This window comes from Erpetoichthys calabaricus, chromosome 6 (assembly GCF_900747795.2).
Source record: "Erpetoichthys calabaricus chromosome 6, fErpCal1.3, whole genome shotgun sequence".
Taxonomy (NCBI): domain Eukaryota; kingdom Metazoa; phylum Chordata; class Cladistia; order Polypteriformes; family Polypteridae; genus Erpetoichthys; species Erpetoichthys calabaricus.
In genome coordinates, this window is record NC_041399.2 from 165,854,087 (window position 1) to 165,879,574 (window position 25,488).

Below are 25,488 nucleotides of genomic sequence, written 5' to 3' on the forward strand. Positions count from 1 at the left end.
TTACTGAGGTAATATTCATGAATTTGACATTTAATTGATTTGTTGACCAATTTTTATTGTTGTATTATTAATAGTACTGCAAATATATTTGCCTACATTTAATATTTCATTATATTTTTTTACGTTTGGGATTTAAAATGCCACCATTACAATATTTTTTTCGCAAACCCCTTTTATAAAGCACGCAAACCCCCGATTGGGAATCACTGGTATAGAGTATTGGGACTGTGTTGCATGGTGAATTTGCACCTTAAATAAAATTGATTGATTGATTGCCCTCTGGGTTTATGATTCCAAAGTGTGAAATTTTTTTACTTCTTCTGTGTTCATTTTGTAGCTTTGGACCTCAGCTTGTATAATGATCACGCAAATGTAAAAATATAACTTCATGTGACTTTCTGCAAATTGTTCTAACCATATTTAAAAACTATTTTACTTAGTGAATGTGGCACAGTTTGCATACAAAGTATGAAGTGTGATGAAGTGTGGATGACATGTTTTCAATTTTTTAACTTACATCAAGTTAATGGTATTTAGTGTTGTAACCCCAATTTGAACTTATTTGCATCTTTTTAATTTATTTTTTGCAGTATTTCACATTTTACGTTTTCATAATTTTGTGGTCATGTTGCTTACTGTAGTAAAGCCCATTGTCGGTCACATTCACCTGGCCTGTGACATCAATATGTCACCATTGTATGGATATTAAAAACAACACTTTGAATGTCTGTTGATGTGTTTAGTTAGGGATATCTTTTTTGTTTGTTTCAGTTATGACTTCAAACTTGATTTTCTACTGATTTCTAGAACTGGTTTTGGGCTTTGGTGGTTGACACTCTTTTTTTTTTGGCTATTGACCTTTGCCTGTTTTTACTCCAAAAATAACTTTGCTTCATGTCCTGATCCAATTCAGCCCCTGTCTATTTCCCCTGTTCATAATATTGAGAACAAAATACTGTATGTAATGTCAATATATATAAATATCAAAAACTTACTTAAATTGTCTTCATCCTCAGTGCTAGTAGTCACTGGATTCAAGTATTTAAAAGGACCAATGAAAGCAGAAAGCATGTTCAATTTTTCTGAAAAACAAAAATAAAGAAATAGATCTGTTATTGCCAATAAAAAAATGACCAATTGATATTGAATAGCATATTAGAGAAAATGGTGTATTAAATTTGAGTGCAACAACACTACTGTTTATAAGTCATTATAATGTACATTTGATCCCTGCTTTTATTCAAGGCCACTTCAAATATTAAGATACAATTACACTTTTTGCAACTGGAGCTCAAGAAGATCAAATGACTCACTTGGGATCACATAGCGAGTTGGAGGTGGAAATTCGACCAGCAGCCATTGTGATTTAGAGTTCCCTGTGCCACACTTCCTATGTGTACACATAATGACAACACAGTGTTTGCACATATACATATTTGTTGTATATTCATCAGGAGAGAAACAGTAAAGTCATAATGATATATATATTTCTAGCCAACCCGTGGTGTAACATTCGCTGCATAATTATTTATTGATGGGTGAACACTTGCTGAACGACACAGTTGTCCAAATGGGGTGGATTTGTGGATACCACTGTGAGTGAATGAAAAGATGGACCTCTGGAGAAAGCAACATACAATTGTCCGTGACTGAAAGCGAGATCGTCTGTGACGATGGAGGTCACGCTGGTGAAAGTTACTTCGTCAGTAGGGATAAGTTTCAGCACTTGTTCATTAAGGTGTAGCGAGTCTTCGTTGGTGACGCTTAATATAGCTTGCGTACTGAGCTGTTCCGGAGTCACAGTTGAGAAACACTTTTTTAATGTCTTTTAAGCACAGGGAAAAAAATTAACATGTGAAACATCCGTAATGTAATAAGCCACCAAGAAAAGTAACATTGCAACAATGCACGCTACGATCCGATCGCTGTAAACAGAAGTGAAAACAAAATCGAGGCCGGTGCATTCTTTAACTGCCTTGTAGTGCAATGGTAGTGCTGCTGTTTTGCAGTAAGGAGACTGTGGAAGATTTTGGGTTCGCTTCCCGGTTTCTCCCTGTGTGGATAGTGCTTTGAATACTGAAAACACCGGTATATCAATGTAATGAAGTACAGTATTATTATTCTTATGCGTCCAGCGCTCTCTCTCTCGCGCACCTGTATGCGTGTGTGTCGCTCGCACTCTCTCGCTCGCTGCACGTGTTCCTGCAGGCATACCAGTAAATGAATGAAAAGATGGAACTCTGCAGAGAGCAACATACAACTGTCCGTGACTGAAAACTGGTTTTGGCAGATACATTCACATCTTTTTGAAAGTTTGGCCCTCTGCCTTATTAATTGTCATTGCAAAGGCAAATCTAACAGGAAATTGTCTTTGCTCAGATGCACGCGCAGGCTCTCTCTCAGCAGCACGCGAGCTCCGTCCCCCTCTGTCTCTCAGAAGCAGGCGAGCCCTCTCTCTCTCTCTCTAACATTGCAGCAGTTGTATAAACACTTTTTTTTTTTAATGAGTTTTAAGCACAGGGGGAAAAAAAGGAACATTTGAACAAATCCAAACTTTATGTAAAAGCCAACCAAGATAGTAACATTGCAGGAGTTCACCATTTTTAATCAGGCGACTGACAGTAGTGGAGTCAGGCACAGAGAAGGTCAGCTGCTGAGAAAGCGTCTCGACTGTTGCAGGGCGGTGAAGCAGGTGAGATGCTAATGAAACAGAGGCACAGGGCTTATTGGTTTTTAAAGACTGCTTCCTTCATTGTGTTTTAACCTCAGTTTTAAAGGATTGCGCGGCTCTCTCTGTCGCACTGCCTGTGTGTGCGCGGCTCTCTTTCTCGCGCTGCCTGTGTGTGCCTCTGTTTCTCTCTGGTGCTGCCTCTGTGTGAACCAAGGTTCCACTGAGGTTGACTAATGAAAAGTCAACGTGGCTCAGAGCTGCATGTGGACTGTGGCACAGACAAATAGAAATGACGGCATGTTTTCCGAGGCGTCGCGTCCGAGTTGGTGGGCGTGGCTCTGCGAGTTGTCGTCGTATCCAATGGTCTTAGAGTTGGTGGGCGTGGCTCCTTCCTGCGTGCGCCATGGGTGTCTTACTTGTCGGCGGCTTAGTGAATCCACGCCCCTTCCGGCGTGCTTTCCATGGGTGGCTACTTGTCTTCCGGCTTAGTGAATTATATATATAGATTTTTTTCTGCTGGTGCACTGTAAAAAACCTAATTCCTGTGCATTTTCTAATTCTCCTTTTGTTGTTTAATGTCTTTAAATTCAACATAATGTGTAGCAGGAGCATCCCCTCCAATCTACATTAATTACTGTGTTTACATAAATGACCTAACCAGCAAAGTGTAGTTTAAGAATAATAATTCAGGGTACGTCTATCATTTGTGCATCAAATCAATTTAAAAACTTTTTTAAAGACTTGGCCTTTTTTAGTCCCGCATCTCATATCAAGACCACCATCAGCACAAAAACACATCCAGTACTGCAACATTTAAGCCGGGTCCTGCAACTTAATGCAGAATTAAACTCGGAGCATTTCTGAAATGTAGCACCAAACCAGTAAGTGACAATATATTGAAAAAAAATCCACATGGACATCACAAGAACATTCAAAGTCGTTTCAGATGATAGCTAGATCAGGAGGTGAGTGGAGGTCTATCGGTGCTGGGTCTGAAGTACAGTACTAAGATGCACAGGCAGCAAAATAAAATGTGTAATTTTACAAGAGATACTTTTTTTATAATATAGATGAATTAAACATTTTCAATCTTAATTCATATTTCTTTAAAAACACTAAATGCAAATGTTTAACACTGGAAAACAGGAACTTACAGAACAAGCATCTTACCAAAATCTAAATCACATTATTATTAAAAATTTGCACAAATATTAGGAAGATTTACTTCATTCAGAGATCCACAGACACGTGGAATAAGTTGACAAATAGTGTGGTAGGCAATAGGACTTTAGGGGCCTTCAAAACTCGACTAGGAATTGAAGGAATTAATTGGACAGGACTTTGTTAGGCTGAATGGCCTGTTGTTGTCTAAATCTTTCAAATGTTCTAATCACCCAAAGACAAACATCAAAGAAATCTTAATATATAATACGCTACCGCGGCTGTCTGTTTGTCTGTCCAGGATTTGAAATCACCTGTCGCTCGCAAACCATTTAACCTATTGACCTGAAATTTGGTACACATATACAGTACTACACGACATCTACTCTCCGCTTTCAGGGTGATGATTTATATTTCTCTTTTCATTTTTATTTTATTTTATTGTAGAATCAACTTTCGGCAGCGGCCAGCAGGGCGGCCATGCAGCACATGCATACAGGTGCCGTTCTCATCCCTACCACTTTCACCGTCACTTCCTCTACCTCTTCATATCTTAAATCATTCTTGAGGCAGATTGAAGACTTAAATGCCAGCTTAACTGAAAAATTAAAGAAAATGTACTAAGTAACTGCAACACAAAAACTGACTTAATCAGTTTTAATGTGAAAAGATGCCAACAGAAGAAGAGAAGAAGCGGGCCGCTAGGGTGGAGAAAAGAAGAGCTGCTCAGGAAGCAGTAAGCGCATCAACCTTTGAGCAAACGAATGGTAAACGTACAGAGAAAGAGGATGAAAACTATAAGTCAAGCTTATTAACTGCACGATATCATGCAGTGCACCGTTACTGGTACAATGTAATAGGTGAGGCTGTTATATGTGATATTTTCTGTTTAACTCATTGAGGTCAGTCTAGCATTCAGGTTGTTACATGTGGTTCTCATCAACAGTTAATTTATTTTCTAAATTTGGTTTCTATAAATATATTGCTCTGGGGAAGTGAAGTCTGCACTAGCAGTGCAATGGTGCAATGTAGAATCAAGTTGGGTAGGAAGCTATATATTTCATGGCACACTCACACACATAAACACACTTTATTGTTCCTGACAGTTTAGTGTTACCAATCAATTATTTTCTTGTCTTTAGACTCCATGCCGCCCAGGTTGTGTGCATATTTTTGTTAGACGGTCTACTTAGGTTCTGATCACATACTCAGCCAAACACAAATAATATATTTTTTTGAAACATGGAGGCCCACTGCTTTGTATTTGTACAACATTCAATATTCTAACAAGGGGCTTAAAGTGTCATGGAGGTATCAAAACAGGGTAAAGGACATGCCTACAATACTCATAAAACTCACTGTTTCTGACAAACGTGCTCCATGATGAGGGCCTCCTGCTGCTTAATGACCTTAGTTCAGCTTTTTTAAAGCAAGAGCAATAAAGAAAAATTTAAATAGCACTCAACCCAATCTATTTCCCTTTAACTTAAATGAGGTGTGGCCTTAAGCGAATTGTCTATATACTCTCTGCTTTCAATCTTCAACATTTCTAACTGTCAAACATGGTGACTTAACATCTGTTACTTGATCTTATATGAGATTATCAAATTTTGGTAAAATAGATGCACATACATAAGAGAGATGCCATTTATTCATACCTCTCGCAATAAAAGAAATGTTAAACGTAATAACATATTTAAATTATACTTCTATAACCATAAGGACTGTTATACTTGGGGAATGTCATTCACAATCATGCTAGGCAAAACCAGGTTCTTACCTATAAGACTTTCAGTATTTTATGAGGTAGTGCAAAGACTTTCCCACTGGCAAATGTTTTTCGGCCATTGCATTTAAATTTACCAAGCTCTTAGCTTTAATTTCCACAAAAAAAAACAATTATGGAAATATAGTGTTTTGCTTTTGCAGTGGATGTTACATTGTAAAACACCTGCGTTAGCTTACTGACCAAAAAAAGAAAATTATTTCAGCCTAGAAAGGCTGTTGTTACAGTCTTACTTTTGTACTGCACTCCTCTCATTTAATGAATTTTATTCATTAAATCTACTACAATACATATACAGTATATATACAGTACATATATATATATATATATATATATATATATATATATATATATATATATATATATATATATATATATTCATGGCATTCGTAGTCTGAATCACAATCTGATTGTATGGGTGGTTACCTACCAAGTAACGCTTGTGTTTGGTCAGCAAGTCGGCTAACATCTACCACGGTGCCCTCTTTCAGTCGCGTGATATAAATAATGTCAAATAATTCCTCTCGGGGAATGGGTACAGTGAGTGTGTACGCCTGATGAGCCCAGAATTAGGGCGAAACACATGTCGCGTACTCTTTGCATTATTTGACAGTAAACTATTTTCAACCATTATATATATATATATATATATATATATATATATATATATATATATATATATATATATATATATGGAGGTTTCATTTTGCTCGCCCTCCTTGTCTATTAGCAGCAAACGAGGTTCTTTCTCGTTTGTCTTTCCTCAGTGGTTTCACTTTGGCGACACAGTCGCTTTCTTTCAGCTTCATGCTATAGCCTCTTACTTGTTTCTTCTTCCGACTCGTTAACTTGGGGCTGCCTTGCCAGCTCTTTGAGCTTCATGAGGTAGCCTCGCACTTCTGGGCTGCCATGCATTTCCACGCCATACATGGACCTATCATCCTAAAATAAATTCTACAAAAGGCTAGATATAAACAACAGTAAACTGTCTGCCTGTTCTTTACAAACGTAAGAACTTACACTTGATTATGAATTTTGACTTCCAGGATGGGTTGTCACCTTTTCATCATCCAATAGCATGCGTGGGATCCCTAGAGCTATACTGGCGGTAACATAATTCCAGGCAGATTCATGCAAGCCCTACAGGTTGAAGGGTAAAGACCAGAGAAAAAGTGATTCATGGTCCTCCAGTTTGGGGGTTATGGAAACAGCAACAAATGTAAACAACCACATGTTTCTGTAATGGACTTCTGGAGTTATCTAAAGGTACTCGTATGATCAGCATAGGTGAAAGCTACAACACAAAATGCAAGACTAGAAATGGTTTATGGAATGTGAGAACCATGTATGAAATAAGCAAACTGCTGCAGGTTACAGTATAAATTAGGAATTATAAACTACACATCCTGGGATTTAGTGAGAGCAGATGGACTGGATCAGGAAGAATGAGAACAGACACTGGAGAAACGCAATCTCTACTCCAGAAGGGAAGATGATCAACACTGTGTAGGAGAAGCTATCATCTTGACAAAAGGTATAGAGAAATAAATGATGGTATGGCAGCCTGTTAACAGCAGGTTAGTCACTGACAGAATGAATGGAAAAGATGCCAACCAGACATTGTTAAAGTGTTATTTGCCAAAAAATGATAGTGAAAATACAGCAAAAAAAACTTTTTATGATCAGCTGCAAGCAGAATTAAGAACAGTACCACTCTATGATGTATTGATTGTAACGAGATCTAAATGCCAAGGTAAGAAGTGGCAACTTCCATATGAAGAGAGTCATGTGAAAGCATGGATATGATGCCATGAACAAGAATGGGGGAAAGATTGGTGGAACCGTGCACATCCTATAACTTCGTAATCACTAGGATACTCTTCCCACACAATGATATATGTACATAAACTGACTTGGAGCTCACCCAACAGCAGAGACTATAACCAAATTGACCTCTTGATGATCAATAGTACATAGAAATGTCCCCTACAAGGCATGACAGTTGTAAGAGGAGGAGATGATGGGAGTGATCACCTTGTGACAGCTTTTTTGAAGATGAAGTTGATGAATACAAGATGCAAGGCAGAACGTTCCATATGATTTAACGTTGAGAAATTACAATATCATAAAGTGAAAAATGCTGAACAACAGTTTTCATGCCCTGATGGAAACCACAGACTTTTGTAATACAGAGAATAATAAGAAGTGTAATCTTGTAAGATCAGTGGGGTGGTGTCTGTTTAGGTTACAAACACAGAAAAAAGAAAGAATGGATATTATCATAAAAACGAAAAGCCGTTGAAAACAGAAGGAAAATTAAGAAGCACCTTACAGAGACCATGTCAGATTGAGTAGAGGAAAGATAACAGCTACAGTATAGGGAATTACAGCAGAAAGTTATAAGAATGGTAAGAAATTACAAATTTGCCAATATACTAATAACCCAATTGTGCTTCACTCACTCAGAATATGGAACCAATGTAGAAAGCATTTTAAGATGGAGAATCTTTTATCTGTGGCACCTCTGCATGAGAACCACCTTTTTCAACCCTCGCAAACATATGCAGTTTTTAATATCTGGAAAACATTTGGGATTAAATTGCTTAGAGATCTTTATATAGACAACATCTTTGCATCCTACGAACAATTACATTCCAAATTAAATTTTCCAGCAACGCATTTCTTTCACTATCTTCAAATTAGAAACTTTGTTAAACAGAACCTGCCCGATTTTCCCCATCTCCCACCTTCCTCTATGCTGGAAAAAATATTGCTCAGTTTCGAGGACTCAGACAGCATTTCTGCAATATATAAAATTATTTTATAGTCCCTCCCTTTCAAAGATCCAAGAGGATAATGGGAAAAAGATCTCTCGCTCAACATATCAGAAAAGGAGTGGAAAGTAGCAATGCAAAGAATTCACTCGAGCTCCATATGTACAAAGCATACAATTATTCACCTCAAAATGATATATCAAGCACATCTGTCTCACTTAAAAATGTCCAAAATGTTTCCAGGGCAAGATCCAACCTGCGAACGCTGCAATCAAGTTCCAGCCTCACTGGGTCACATGTTTTTTGGACCTGCACCAAATTAACATCATTCTGGACAAAAATTTTTAAGTGCCTTTCAGACAGCCTTGGTGTCACAATCCCTCCTAACCCATTAACAGCTGTGTTTGGTGTTCTTCCAGATGGGCTTAACGTGGAGAAGGACAAACAAACTGTGATTGCATTCACTACACTTTTGGCACACAGACTTATTTTGCTAAACTGGAAGAATCCTAACTCTCCTCTTTTAAGTCAGTTGGTAACTGATGTTTTATATTATTTGAAATTGGAAAAAAATCTAATTCTCACTTAGAGGATCTGTACAGAACTTTTTCAAAACCTGGCAGGATCTAATCAATAATATTTTAGAATAAGCTCTGAAAGCATTGAGGAAGCAGATTCTCTTCCCATTTCTTTTTCTTCTCCATTTATCTTTATCCGCCTATTAAACTCATCAATTTACTTATTTTTACTAGCTTTAAGTTTTATTCCGTTGGCCATGCTCTCTTTCTTAGGGATGGAGGTTGATTTGTTTTCAATCCTATGTTTTGTAAAAATTGATCTATTTGTTGGAATGATTACAATAAAATTAATAAAATAAAAAAATAAAAAAATAGAAAAGAACATATATTTATGATTTCACAAGCCACACAGGGGAGGCAGTTGGAAAACGTGGACAGGGAACCCTTTATCAGAAAGGTACCATGGCAATGGACATCACAATAATGGCCAAGCAAGGAAAGTTACTCACAACAAAGAAAGAGAAGGGAGCGTGCAGGTCAGAACAGTTCTTTTATCAGTTCCAAGGAAGGTTCTTGCAAAGATCATCACTCAGCAGATTTTGGATGCAGTTTCTAAGCAGATAAGGAAAGAACAAGCTGGGTTCTGCAAAGGAAGAGGATGTGTGGACTAGATATCTGCATTACACAATATCATTTAGCAGTACGCAGAGTGTCAAAGGCAGGTGCATAATTTTTATTGACTTTCAGAAGCGTTTGATAGCATCCTCCGAGACAGTCTTTGGTACTAATGAAGATCTTTTACGTGAATGTTACCTGCAATGCGTGAAATAGCGCTCTCAACTTTGAAGCAAAGACTGGAGTTAGGCAGGGCTGTGTGATGTACTTGCCATCGATTAGGTAATGTCACACACAACTGAATATGCATCAAGAGACATCAGATGGACTTTAATTCTCTGGACTTTGCGGATGATCTGGCCTTACAATTACAAACCCATTGGCATATGCAGTAGAAGACTGATTGCCTGTGTACCTTTGCACAACAAGTTTGACTGAAAACCAAGACTAAAGTCATGACCCCCAACAAGGGATAAACCAGCAAAAATTATGCTAGGTAGAGAGATCCAATTTCACCTATCTGGTGGAGCTGGATGTGACAATCAAAACAGGCTGATAAAGGCAAAAAACTTGTTTAGATCACTCAACAACATCTGATAGTCACAGTACAATACCTACACCAAGCTGAAGTTTTACTAGAGCTTCGTCCTGACAAATCTCTTGTACGAGTCAGATTTGTGGACAATGATAGAATGCCATTTCTACACCGGGAGTTTGAGAAGAATCTTGTTCATCTTCTGGCTCAGAACTATTCCAAACAATGAGATGCTGGTATGTTGCCAACAAGATATTGATGATATGGATAATATTCTGATGAGGAAGAGGTGGAACTGATTTGGATATGTCATCAGAAGTGACAGTATCATCACCAATCCTGCACTTCAGTTGACCCCTGATGGAAAACACAAGTGAGGAAAACCTAGAAGCAAATGACCCAAAAGTGCTGAAACAGAGCTGAGGATCCTAAACCACATCTGGGTAATCACAGGAAAGCTAGCCCAAGACAGATGGCAGTGGATGACATTTGCTGCTACCATATATGCCAGTAAGCATACTAGGCAATAAGAGAAAGAAGAGATTAATTCTGAACATGTATGTACTGTGCACTGGGTAATTATCAAGTAGTGCAGTGACCGTGCTTTAATTACAATAATTTTTTTCTGCCCACATAGTTGTGCTACCTAAGTTTTTTTGGATTATCACGACATATCAGGGCATAAACTTTCAATTAGGATCAAGATTAAATTTATAGCCCTATCAGTTCGCAAGTAATGGTGTGACAGACTGACAGACATTAGCATTCTACTGTATATACAGTACTTAAATAATACAGTGGAGGGTCCCTATAATTACCAACGTTAATGAACAGCCACCAGAGTGCTGAGTGTAGCTGGAAAGATTCCCTGAGACTATATATTTTGTGAGGAATAGGGCATAAGAAGCAGTCGATTACAGTAAGTCAGGAGAATTCCACTAGACAGAAAGGTGACGGAAACAGTTTCCTGTTGTAGATATAAGGGCACTCAGTGCGTAATATAGATTTTGGACAACATGGGAACTACTAAGAGTGCTGGGTTATTCACAGTAATTGGGGATTTGGATGCAGAAATTCAAGGTTGCCTGGGACTGGCATTGTTAGTACTGGTTGCACAATCCTCTGCCTTTCAGATGGTCCTTCTACTACGCAGAACTAATCCCTGGTTGTGGTTTAGATGCCACCCCTTGTCATTAGGCCATTGAATGTCCAGTAAGTAGTTAGACTTGAGTTAAGGAATTAACTGAGATGGAGGTGGCATGGCTAGAAGATGGAGACAGAGAAAAGAGGACAGAATTGGAAGGTAAGTAGGCACGTACTGTGGTGCTTCAGGCACTGAACCAAATATTCAGAGACCAGAACTTCTAATAGCCATAGTAGAATAAAGAAGTTACAATTTGCTTGTTTTCTGCTTTATATGATAGCAATGATCATCCCTCCTTTATTTGTTGTGGATAACAAAAATAACTCTTGACAACAATCTTGACTTTAACAGTCATTGGTTGGAGTTAGGATGGTAGTTGTGCCCCTTCACAAACTTACATGAACATATACAGGTAGTATACATCTGACATATAACCGCATCTACATACTATACTTGTAGGTGAATCAACACGTGATAACCAGACAATGAATGATGGCATTTCTCTCAGTTTGTGATGGTGACCTTTTACTGAGTAAACAGCTTAGCTTTAATTATCTTAGATGCAGATAACAAGTCACTGCATTAAGTACAGCCACAGTGGGATCTTGTAATTTATTTGCTTTTGTCCAAGTTGTCTTTTCCCATTACCCTGCCTTTTTCTTGTGTATGTATTGTGTGACAAATAAATAAGCATTTTCTTCATTCATGTTGACAGCGTCTGGCTCCCTGTTGGTTGCAGTACTTTAGAAGTAGAGATAACTCTCTCATGGCATATATTAGTATATAAATAAACACCCCGATCATTGCAAAATGTGGCATGTTGCATGAATTACTTAAAATGTTTAATATATCATTTAGCTTTTCACCACAGAGCCTGTGGGCAGCAACATGTGTTTCCATGGTAACGGTGCTGCAGCTGAAAAGGCATTATTACATCAGGATTTTGGATCAAATTGGAACATGTGAAAATAATGTTTTTACTGTATGTTATTCATTTTCGCTCTGTTTATGAGGTTTTACACTGGGCTATGAAGCATTTTGGCTTGCACTTGATAAAATCTCCCATTCTTACCCTAAAGTATGTAGGGGCTTTCATAAAAATAGTCAAAACATAATGTACACCATAGTAGAGTACTGTAGTGGTTTCTGTCCAACACATATTCATTCAATTACGCACTGAAACAGGGGTCTGACCTAACAGAGTAATGGTTCAAGAGTTGAAAAGAAAGCAAATACTACTGTATAGAGAGCTTCTGCTATGTTAGCACTTAAGTAAAGTAATTTAAGCAATTAGTATTCAAAGCCATTAAACATTTCCAATTTGAGCAAATAGTATGAAAACTGCAAAATATTACCAGTTTGAACAATTTGTTATAAAACTGCTAAATATTAGCAATTTTAGCAATTAGTATTAAAAACTGCTGCTGTAAATTTTACTTTGCAACTATGCAGTATAAAGTAGACTCCCATTGACTATCCCCTTTGACTATTTTCTTCAAAACTAGCTGTCACCTGTGGCTCTGCCTGCACAGTAGTGAAACAGGACAAACTTTAAAAATTAATAAAAAAAAAGTAATAATTTGTATTGGGAAGAATTTATATTGATGGCTTTTGTATCCAAGGGCCTCTTGATATACGATATTTTAGGTTTTGCTATCAGGGGCAAGAATGTAGCTGTGATCTCTTTGCCAAAAGTGTAAAAAGTTGGCAAGGTATCTCTGGCCAAGTGGAAGGTTAGGTACGCTCCAACGTCAAACGTTGCTGCTGTATGTGATCGTGTTCAGTTCTGACGGGAGAGCGTCTCCTGCATGGAGAGATGAGCACGTGGCCGTGATATCTCTGGTAATCAACAGCTACCCTCTAAAACACACATAGCTGTGATCTCTCTCTTAAAAACATCAAACGTTACTCTTTTAACAATCTCTAGATGATAATGTCTGCTGAAAAAACAGGTATCGCTAGTTAAGTGGAGGCAAGGTATGCTCCAAGACGTGGCGAGAGGCAGAGCGACTCGAATGGAGGCTGGCACGTGTATGAGGATGGCCCCTCCCGGCTCCACACTCCTGAGGTCCTACCTCCCCCTTCCCTCGGCCCGCAACCTGTGTCGGATTCGCACAAATAAATCGGTGCTGCAACCAAACTATGATACTTAGCGTCATGAGAGAAGTTGCATAATCAACCGGAATGTCCAGCAAGTTATAGAAAAATACCTGCTCTAAATCTGTGAAGTATTTCTTGTGAGAGGTAGAGCGACTTGAACGGAGGCCGGCGCATGAGTGAGGATGGCCCCGCCCGCCTCCCCCTCCCCCTTCCCATAGCCCATACCCTGTCTCTCGGATTTGCGCGAAAAAATCGGTGCCGCAACTGAACTATGATACTTAGATACTTATGATACTGAGAGAAGTCGCAAAATCAACCGGAATGTTCAAGCAAATTATAGAAAAAAAACAGATCTAAATCCGTGAAGTAGTTCCCTCATGAAAAGCGGACAGACAGACAGATGTTGGATTTTACATATATAGAGAAGAGGCACCACACTGCTTAGGGAATGGTACTAGTTGTGGGAGAACATACTCAAGATTTCACTCAAAAGGAGTACTAAGCCAGATTTCTATAACATACTGTATGTGAGTAGAGATTGCAGGTTCATGCCTATATTGACGTTGCAGATTCCACAAAGGCTCTGCCTGGACCAAGACTTTAAAAAATTCTAGACTCTGGAACTGCTCCACCTAATAGCAGAAATATGAATTTGTTCAGAACTGTATGAATTGTTAGCACAACAACACACATATTTCTCACCCCAACTGCACTGCCAAAGTTATGCTATGAAGTGCATCATGATATCACTTTTAACACAAAGAGTAAAGAGAGGCTGTCAATTGCTAATGCAAATTATAAAAGTCACACCATACAAAAAGGAACTCAATTTCCCCCGAAATTCTGAAAACAAACGGTTTGCTGCTTATTTCACTGCCCACTCGTGCTCTCAAGAACAAGGTACACATTTCTCTAAGGAAAGAACCCCTTAGCTAATCTGTGATGACAGTGCAGAGCTCCCTTTCATAGAAGTATACATCATAAAAGAGGAACAGCATCTGAACACTAAAAGGTCTTTGATGTTTTTAAATGATGGTGTACATCATCTTTGTTTTCTCTTTCTCTCTTATGAGATTTTAATATACCCTAAAATAAAAGACTTAAAATTCCAAAATGCATACATCTTATAACAAATTCTCTAACCTGTTTAATTCAATTCAGGGTCACGGTAGTAGACCCAATCTGGGAAGCATAGGGTACAAGGCAGGAGACAGACCTGGACACGCTCTGAATTGGATTAAGTGGTTAGACTAAATATGTTATACTAGAGAGCTACATTTTCTTCAGTATTTTTTTCCTTACTCAGTCACTATGATTTCCTATGATTCCTTTCACTTTCCTTTGTTGACCTTTCTCTCATCCTTATGAAAGAGAAGGTAGCAATAATGGCGTAACAGACACCCCACAGCCCCTGCCTGGAGGGTTTTGGGTTCACCACACCTCCACCAAGTCAGTCAGAAAAGTATAAATTTAACTTTTGAAAAAAGGAAAAATATGTTGTGCATTTTTAGACCGAACACAAGAGGTGTGTTGCATTGTGTGACGTTACAGTTGACAGATGGGCGAGCGCAATAATAATTACAATCTGCATAAGTTAGCTAGTAGACAACAAAGAGATCCATCATGATAAGAAAAAGAAAATAACTAAATACTGGCAAAATCAAGCAATTGGCACAACAGGGCATTGTCAAACAACCAAAGTTAACATCTATGCTTAAACTATCAATGGAAGGGGATTTGGCATAAAATGAGAAGATTACAGGACATCTGCTGAATTGAGCGTCGTGGCAAGAATGTCAGAAAAGGCTTCTCCTTTTTTCCTTCCCATTGTAGATGATGACAAGCTTATTAATAAAGATGTGCTGAATAACCTGGGGGGCGGCATGGTTGCGCAGTGGTAGCGCTGCTGCCTCGCAGTAAGGAGATCCTCCCTGCGTGGAGTTTGCATGTTCTCCCCGTGCTCCGGTTTCCTCCCACAGTCCAAAGACAGGCAGGTTAGGTGCATTGGTGATCCTAAATTGTCCCTAGTGTGTGCTTGGTGTGTGTGCCATGCAGGGTGGGCTGGCGCTCTGCCCAGGGATTTGTTCCTGCCTTGCACCGTGTGCTGGCTGGGACTCCAGCAGAACCCCGTGACCCTGTGTTAGGATATAGCGGCTTGGACAATGGATGGATGGATGGATGAATAACCTGGCAACCTTAGACCCATGGTAGGAAAAAGGATAATGCAATATTTGAATAGACATACAGTAAGTAAATAATAACATTGGGCGTTCAAAATGTTTCATTCTCATTATGTTAATGCCACAGCAGTTTTCCCCATGAATTGCAACAAATCTGCCAAGCACAACACATGTTTAATATAATTTGGCCTCTGAAAAAATGAATGAATGGTTTCTGACTTCAGCAGAGTGGCACACGAGTTTGATATACTGTATAGTAGAATACCCATTTAGTGTTTTGTTTCTGGGGACCAATGGGAAAAAAAAATGTTAAATGCAAGAAATTGTCAAGGACTTCATTGGATCTCATAGCTGCAATTGCTTTTAGGATTAATAATTATGATCCAGTTTGAAGCATCCTGCTATGGTCTATTTAATCTGTTTTATTAGTATTGTAATTTTTGTCATTTCAGATTGTTATTCCTTTTTCATGAACGCTGCTGTGATGTTTATACCAACTGTGCTGTTGTTAAACTACTGTGTACAACTGAAAAGGGCTACATTCACACTGCAGTTCCTTTCTCGTTTTATTCACTCATATGTGACATTGATCTCATTTTTGAGAGAAGCACAATCAGCAAAAAATGATATCTGAACTTTTCCAAAAGGATTTACACTGCTCTTGTAACCACTGTTTTGCACCAAAACCATCCACATCTTTCTCACTAGTCCTGTCTCCTGTTCTTTAGGGTAGTTATTTCTAAGTACAGAAGGTAAGAAATGCACTCAGACCAGCAGCTCTGATCTTTTGTTTCCTGTTTCTCTTCCTTGCCATCATGGACTTAAAAATTAACAGACATCTTGCAATGACATAAACTAAAGAAGAGCAGTTTTGTCGACTGAGGTAACACACAAGTCCAACAAAGAAAAGTTTGTGTGCCAACCAAATCGCTCCTTTTTATAACTAAGGTATCTGAAAAAAACAAGCTGGTGCACAGTGGCACAAGAGGAAGTCAAAACACAAAAAAGATGTATTATGATTCTAACGAAGGGACTCAAGCTCTCCAGAGCGCTCACAGGTTCAGGTCAGAGCTCCTTCCAAGTGTGTCTTAGCTTGTGGACTGGAAAGGTGGGGGGGTGGAGTGTGGGGTCACCACATTGGGTGGTTTCTTGGAGCTGTGGTTGGAAAAAGAGACCATACCATCAGCAATAGTGCCCCTTCATGTCCTGGAGTGGTATTGCTTACCTCTGATGAGCCTGGAAGGTGAACCTCTGATTGGGCATGTGTGACAGCAGCATCCAGCATCTGTTTGACAAAATTGTTTTATTCATTACGTACATGTTAGGCACCTGAAGGATAGACTTATCAGATTTGGATCAGTCGCAAAAAAAAACAAAAAAAAAAACAGGATATTGTCAATTTTAGCTACCATGTGAATGCCGCTTTTGAAGGCTTTTATACTGTCAACAACAGCATCAAAAAAATAATGTGTGAAAAAGCAAAATATGGGCATGTTAAATCGAAGAACTACTGTAAATTATTTTTTCAGTAAGGGCCCCTCCCCCCGTCCCATAAATTCGACGATATGCTAGTGGGTAGCAAAGTGTCAAGTTGGACATACCAGGCAACCTCATCCATTCCAGCAATCTTCAATTAATTTTAGGAAATTCCTAGGCACTCCCTAGCCAACTCTTGAGTCTTCTCCCAGTAAATGGTTTCTGCTATCTCTAGTGAAAGAAGCCATTCGGTGAATCTGATATCATTGGTTTACTGTTAATTCCCAGATTTCCACCAGAGTTGTCATTCCAGGTCATGCACTCGCCTTTGGCCAATCAGGTTTCAACTCAGCCTCTGACACCCTAAAGGATGTGCGTTATGCCACACAATACTGGTATACATGTTCACATTGTTTAATAATTAAAAATGGGTTAACTTGGAAGTTTAAATGATAACAGATGTTTTAATGTGCAAGTCTGTAGATTTTTTTAATTTAAATTTTTTCTGATGTCGGAGGCTTTAAAGTAAATGACTGTCCTAAACAACATCTCTATATTACCCCCAGGAACAACAAAAACACAATGATATTAGATCACTGAAAAGCATTTAGTTATCTTAGATGCTAGGTTAAATGGCTATCACTTATTTGCTTAATTGGAGGTAACAGATATAGAGTAATTATAGAGTAATCTCACTCTAATGTATAAAACAAACATAAAATTGCAAAGGAGCAGGTCACTAACTTCTACAGTACAAGAAGTAATCAGTTTGAATTTGTATTTGTCATGTGACGGATAACTTTCTTGGCTTTTGTGAAATGTTTCCAAGTACGATAGTTATACATTTTTACAGTTATCCATTTTTATAATGTGTAACTATTCAATTTTATTGGCTTATCGGTTGTATTTATAAATAAGGAGGAGAAAAAGCTTTAGATAGAGAGGCGGGAGCCACTTCAATCACCACTAATGTGCTGCATCAGCCTGGATGATGCAATGGCAGCCGTTTTTGCGCCAATACGTACACCACACATTAGCTAATAGGTGGTGAAGTGGTGCAGAGCCCGCCCTACACAATATCGGGCCCGAAGCAAACTGATACCGAGGGCCCCGTAAGGTGCCCGACCCCTGCAGCTAGAAGGGCCCCTTTTATGCTCTGTCGTGAATGCAGTGCGGCAGAGCGGCCCTGACTGAAGTGTAAGTGGCCGCCTACTGAAGACAGAGGCACAGATGAGCCGTGGAGGCGGCAACAGGTGCGTGGGCCTGAGTGAAGCGTAATGAAGATTGGAGTGCCGAGTGGAGATGTCCATGTGGAGTAATTAGGTGATGGAATATGTTGCCCGTGAATTATATATATAAAAAAATTAGTAATAGAGGTTGGAGTGAAGGAGTCTGTTGCTCCATTGGGCCCTCCGCAGCAGCGTCGCATCACAGGAAAAAAAAACCTTGGGGGCAGTGGGCCCCGTCCAGCTGTGGGCCCGAAGCGGTCACTTTGTTCGCTTCACCCTAAGGCCGGCTCTGAGTGGTGAGAGAGTTAGTCAGTCAATTAGAGACAGATGATGATTAGGAGGCCAGAATGACCAGGCTGTGATGGGTAATTTAGCAAGGACATCAGGAAACCCCATAATCTTTATGAAAGATGCCTAGGGATGTTTTATGATCACAGAGAGTATGCACCTCGGTTTTATCTCTCATCCGAAAGATGACACCATTTTTGCAGCACACTCTCCCCATTACTGTGCTGGGGCATTGGGATCCACACTCAGACTACAGGGTAAGTGCCCCCTGTTGGCCTCACCAGCACCTCTTCCAGCAGCAAGTCCAAGCTTTTCTAGCTTTTTCTAGATGGTCTACCATCCAAGTACTGACTGGGCCCGAACAGGCTTAGCTTCAGGTGTAGTACCTGTTCTGAAGTGCATGTAGTATGGCTGCTGGATAGTTAAGTTCACTTTAGATAGACCATACATTTTAGGAGTTTTCAGCATGGACAAAGTGAAACTGACAAGCCATAAGGAACCTTCACTAGCTTTTTTACTTCTAAATAATAGTCTAAATAATGATCTGTAGATTTAATGGATTGGATCTGCATGTTGAAAAAAGAAACAGGGATAAAGTGTATAATAAATCATCTGTAAAATAATCAAAACAGTTCATTTATTGATGTCTGCAGAATTCTCACTTTTTATCAAATAATTAACACTTTAAAAAAATCAAACAAGCACCAGGAGATTGCAAAATCAATTCTGATGCATAGTATACTGTATGAGTTGGCATCTAGAAGACAACATTGCTCTGATAATCGTATAGTTAATCATGCATCTATGAACTGAAGGTTATTGTTAATAACACATAATGAGTAGTAAAGGATGAAAGACATTTGTCTGTCTGATTACAGATCTGCACAGTGGTTAGTGCTGCTGCCTCTGGACTTGAATCATGGTTTTTTGTCCATGTGGATTTTGCATGTTCTTCTCATGTCTGTATGGATTTCCTCTGTGTACTCCAGTACTCCTCCTGCATCCTCAAAGTCATGCATGTTAGGTTAATGTGTAACACTGGAATGGTCCTGTGTGAATGTGAGTGGGCTCAGCAATGGATGGGTTTCTACCTTATACAGAAAACCTCAACTGGGTTAGGTGGGTTGAAGAGTGTTATATTATTGTTAATATCTGGTTATAATTGTCACTCTATTCAGCATCGGTTCATGTGTTATGTCCTTTATTATTATGTATATGTGAAGGTCAACACATTTGTTTACATTAGAAATTAAAGAAAATAAAATTACACAGCAGGATGGCTTAGCCATCTTAAATTAAAAGTAAAAACAAAAAAAAAGCAGCTAATTAGAATTGGATTGAAGGTGCATTTGTATGGATCTGAAGCAACTATTAAATACATTTTCTCTAGAAAGGTGGTCATTGGAGTATCTCGTCCAGAGGCTACCAGATATAGGTCTTTTTCCATGACACAAGAACTAAAGATAGATAGATAGATAGATAGATAGATAGATAGATAGATAGATAGATAGATAGATAGATAGATAGTGTGAAAGCTAGGAGGCGCCGCTGAGCCTCAAACCCCAAACATGAACACACAAAAAAGTCCCGGTTTTCAAATCAAAGGGGCTTTATTGCACAAATACCTTTTGTACAAACAATTCACAAGGTGTCTCTTCTACTTTCACTCTTGATAAGATGAGATTCTCTCGATCCTGTATGGCGAATGGTTCCCATCTCTGGTCCCAGCTCCAAATCGCCTGGACAAGGCAGTGTGGTCTCTTTTACTGAAGACCCGGGGGTACTTCTAGTGCCAGGTAATATGTAAGTCCTAAAGAACAGGGAGTATAACTCCCTGCAGCACCCCCTAGTGGAACCCACAGACCCTAGCAGGGTTAGGGTTAACTGGACCACTATTCCCGGCATTCCCTGCTGATGTCTGAATTGGTATCGAGACACAGGGATGCTGCCACCTAGTAGGGTTTGAGACAATACCCTGGATATATTGCTCTCCCCCAGTCCATAATATTGGCATCCCTGCTAGTTAGGGTTCCCAAGTCAGGTCTATCTTGGATGCCAGTCTGAACGTGTCGTCCCTCACAATAGACAAATAGAGTCCTTTCTTGTCCCTCAGCAGTAACAAAGAACATAACAAACCTAGCGATAATTGTTACAAAAGTGCAAGACTCTGATATAATAATAATGATAATAACCTATTGCAATTGTAGTGGTGAGTGAAACAACACAGTTTTGTTTCTCATAGAGTCTTATGGAATTGACACTAAAGTTTGTTTTGCATCTGATTTCAAAACCATGAACTGCGAAACTTACTAAAAGACTTTTTTTGGTATATCTTTAGAATTTTTTGGGGTGGATAGCAAGCAAAATTGAACCCTAAGCATTGGGCAACACCTTGCATCCCATCGGGACTCGTACATTTCTCAAAACAAGGGCCCAGATGAAAATATCCTCACAGGTGGCGCAGTGATAGTGCTGCTGCTTTGCAGTAAGGAGATTGTGGGTTCGGGTCCTCCCTGTGTGGAGAGCACTTTGAGTAGTGAAAAAAGCGCTATATAAATGTGAAGAATTATTATTAAATAAAGGAGGGAAATGTGTCTTTTGGAAATTTAACATGGCTAATAGAAAGTTTCAGTGCTACTGTTAGGTAATTTCTTCTTTTTTGGAAGTGTTAATGAAGTGGTCAGGCATGTATGGAGATGATGGGGAAAAATAGCATATGGTGGCTCCAAATCTGCACAAATAATTCTATACAGTCTTGATAAAACGAAAACTAAATTACTTTTCCAAGCTTTTTTATATGGAGAAAAATGTTGAAGATGCGATGAAAATATGTGAGGACATATATAAAACTAAAACTAAAATATCTTTCTTTCTGTGTCAATGATGCAAATTTTGCTAAAATTTAAAAAAACTGTTGAGAAGCAAAAATCTAACATTTTAAACAAATTCAGCTCTGCAAAAAATTGCTGGCTCATCACTAGCAAATTTTCTACTATATCTGGATTGAGTGAGGATGGGCAGTTTGGGTGGTAGTATTGCTTCGGACAAAAACAGTCCCAATCGTGCCCTGCTGCAAATGGTGGAATGGGCCCATACCTAAAGGTGCACCAGAACATCCTGCCTTGGAGAGGATATGCAGCCTGCCTCATAGCAGCCTGTAACGGTGGAGGTCCTGCTCAATCTTCCCTTTTTGGGAGCCTCTCCAACCCAACACCATTGGTAATGTAATCGCTTGAGCTGGTCTGATGGGGACAAATCAAACTGAGCAAGGGGATGGTGGAAAAAGGTGCAAGTGCTTTTACTAAAACAAAAAAGAAAATCAAAATCAAATCCAAACAGTGTCCATAGTGAAAGTGCAGTGCTTCAAAATGTTAATTAGTAATCTATCCATCCAATTTCCAAACCGCCGAATCCGAATACAGGGTCACGGGGGTCTGCTGGAGCCAATCCACCACAGGACACACACACACACAAAGCCCACACTAGGGCCAATATAGAATCGCCAATCCACCTAACCTGCATGTCTTTGGACTGTGGGAGGAAACCAGAGCGCACGGAGGAAACCTACGCAGACACGGGGAGAACATGCAAACTCCACGCAGGGAGGACCCGGGAAGCGAACCTGGGTCTCCTAACTGCGCAGCAGCAGCGCTACCACTGCGCCACCGCGCCACCCTCAGTAATCTATAAAAAGGTAAAAATCCAAATGTTTAAATCAGGCTAAAACATGAGAATAAAAACCTGCAGCAGACATTGGAGCAAATCAGCCAAGTACTGCTCCTTCCCAGTGTCTCCAGCCCACCCAAGGTTTGCTCAGCTGAAGAGACTTCAGCAGTCACGGTCCTCACACTACACACCCCTGTCTTGGCTGCCTCTGCTGGAGTCTACTAGACCGCTTGGGGTCAGTTGTCCTCCCGTCTTCCTTCTCGCACACGTTGTCATCCCTCAGATCCCTAAGGATGACTCCACCTCAATCGAACCCAGTCCTCCCATTTAGTGGGAGCGATCCATCCCTCAAGCACTGATCCTTCGCTCCATACAGGACACCATGCTGACCTCTCTCTTTAAGCTGGCTGGCTGGCTGGCAGGCTCATCCTCTCTTTAACCCCGGTTGCTGCTCTCGCTCTCTAAGCCTCTTTTGTTTCTTTTTTTCCAGTCTTTTTTTTCCTCCCTTTCTCCTATGCCGGTCTGTACTTATATGGCTCCGTAGGCGCTGCGACTCAATCACGCACCACAGGAAACAGATTAACCAAATGAGAACAATCGCACCCTCGTGTGCAGGTGCAACTCGTCCCAATTACCTCATCAACTCCCCATAGCTGCACGATCGCGCCCATGGAGACTGACTCGTCCAAATGGATTATTTAAAAACAGGCCTTTCATTCAGAACCGCAGACCTGCTATACCACAGAGCCTCTAATTTTGACATCATCCTCTTCTCTTCCACTGTCTCCAGTATGTCCAGGCTCAGCCCTGCAATGCAGCTGATCTTCCTTATCACTCTACTCAGGTGTTTGGCATTCTTGAGCTGCTGTTGATCCTCCAGCACACCACAGCGAAGAACAGCACACTGGCATGAGCTAGTAAAACATCTACAACAGCTTGTCCTCTACTATAAAGACAATGAGTCTCCTCATAAAGAATAGCCTACTCTGGACCTCTCTGAAAAACAGGCCTGTGTACTCCACTCCATACTGTCTCCTGTTTAATTCTCCCCCAGGTATTTATACGGTTGGACCAGCCATCTTCCTACTTTTATTATAGTACTCTGGTTTGCTGGAAGTGCACTTTTACTGAGGGAGATGGTTAATCCTGCATCACATGACAAAGTCCTCCACCACCTCACTATACTACAGAACCTCTGTAGGTGACATAGATTTGAGTTGTGCTTAAAACATTGGTTTAGATAGTGAATAAATTTGCTTATTTCACTGACATCTTTATCCAAGGCATCCAACAGCATTTAGGATACGACTGGTTACATTTCTTTTGGTTTTCCAATTGGAGCAACTGACTTGCTCAGTAGCAGAATTTGCACCCACAGCCTCAGGTTTTGAGGTGCAAAGCCTTAATCATTTCACCACACTGCTTCCCTAGGAAGGGAGACGTGACAGTAGCCTCTGTATTCCCCCCAAAAAAGCAAAATGATACTTCTGAACTTAAACAAATTTTTCAAACTCTGCTTGGATTATATTCATTGGAATACTCTCTTTACTAAATAAACTGATCCTCTACATTAGTCCTTCTCAGACTCAGTCCTGGAGACCTCACGTAGCTGCAGGTTTTTGTTCCAAACAGTTTCACAACGAGTGAGCCATTTTACCTCTAATTGATCTCATTTAATTAGCCGGGCTTTTTTTTTCTTCTTCTTTGCATTCAAAAATGTACAGCACTGTCATTTTTACAAATATAAAATATTTAGAAATATTTGTATAACTGCTATAGCTTTAAATACTTAACTTCCTTTAGTTTTTTTTTTTGCTATTAATTTGCCTTTTTTGTGTCGTTTGCTCCCTTAATTGTATCCTAATAATGACAATTAACAACCAGTGGAGTAAACACCCAGGCAAATGACATTGAATGCTGAATGGCTGCAACTCCTTCAGTATCAGACACACTAATGTGCTCATTAGTAAATAATAGATTAAAGAAGCACGACACCTGGAAAAGCGGAATGTAAATGATAACAACAATGAAAATCCTAAAAACCAAAGTTAAAAATCACTACAACTAATTCTATGCAATATATATACATATATATATATATATATATATTCACGGCATTCGTAGTCTGTGTCACAATCTGATTGTATGGGTGGTTACATATATATATATATATATATATATATATATATATATATATATATATATATATATATATACATACATACTGTAATGCTTGATACATTGTAATAAATATTTACCAAACTTTGTTTTGCAATTTCTACATTGACCACAAAACACAGAAATGGAGAAATAACAGTTTGCTTAATTAGGCTCAGAGTCCAATTCAGAACTGAAATTCATTAGAACAAAAACCTGCAGCCACAAGGAGTCCTCAGGACTGAGTATGAGAACCACTGCTACTGTATATGTCATGCATGGTATCACCACAGAAAAGGTAGAAAGAAAAATATTCCTTACTGATGTACAAAGCTACCAAGCAACAATGGATTTGGACTCTCATGCACACTCACACACTCCATCCGTCTATTTCATAATTTGCTTGGTTTAATTAAGGCTGAAGGTAAAAGGTAGGAAACTTCATTGAATTAGACACACACACTCATAAACAAATTAAATTGTGGTCAATTCAAAACTGTGCACAAATCAAATAAGCACATTTTGGAGTTTGAAAGGAAACCAAAGAAGCTACCAAAATGGAGTCAAACTGAGGACCCTCTAACTGAGAAGGGGTAGTGCTAACCAGTGTACCTCACGAATCTCGACTCACTTTATATTCTTACCAGTAACGGCACATTGTACGTTATACTGGACTTGAGCATTCCTAGTTTTCATCCTCTATCTCTGTACGTTTAGCATTCGTTTGCTCAGAGTTTGATGCGCTTGCTGCTTCCTGAGCAGCTCTTCTTTTCTCCACCCTAGTGGCCCACTTCTTCTCTTCTTTCGTTGGCATCTTTTCACGTTAAAACTGATTAAGTCAGTGTTTGTGTTGCAATTACTTGTACATTTTCCTTAATTTTTCACTTAAGCTGGCACTTAAGTCTTCAATCTGCCTCAAGAATGATTTAAGATATGAAGAGGTAGAGGAAGTGACGGCGAAGGTGGTAGGGATGAGAATGGCACCATATGCATGTGCCGCACGGCCACCCTGCTGGTTGCTGCTGAGAGTTGATTCTACAATAAAATAAAATAAAAATAAAAAGAGGAATAACCTTAGAGGTCAATCATCACACTGGAAGTGGATATTAGACATCATGTAGTATATGTGTACCAAATTTCAGGTCAATAATTCAAACGGTTTGTGAGCTACAGGTGATTTAAAATCCT

General features: G+C 39.4%; 1 protein-coding gene across 1 annotated transcript in view; it reads right to left on the reverse strand.

Annotated features, from left to right (window-relative positions):
• The window catches only part of adarb2 (adenosine deaminase RNA specific B2 (inactive)), an 833,327-nt gene that overhangs the window by 335,367 nt on the left and 472,472 nt on the right, over positions 1-25,488 (reverse strand). The window contains exon 2 of the mRNA XM_051929335.1: positions 996-1,082. Coding sequence (XP_051785295.1) covers positions 996-1,082 — 87 coding nt within the window. The remainder of the gene's footprint in view (positions 1-995; positions 1,083-25,488) is intronic.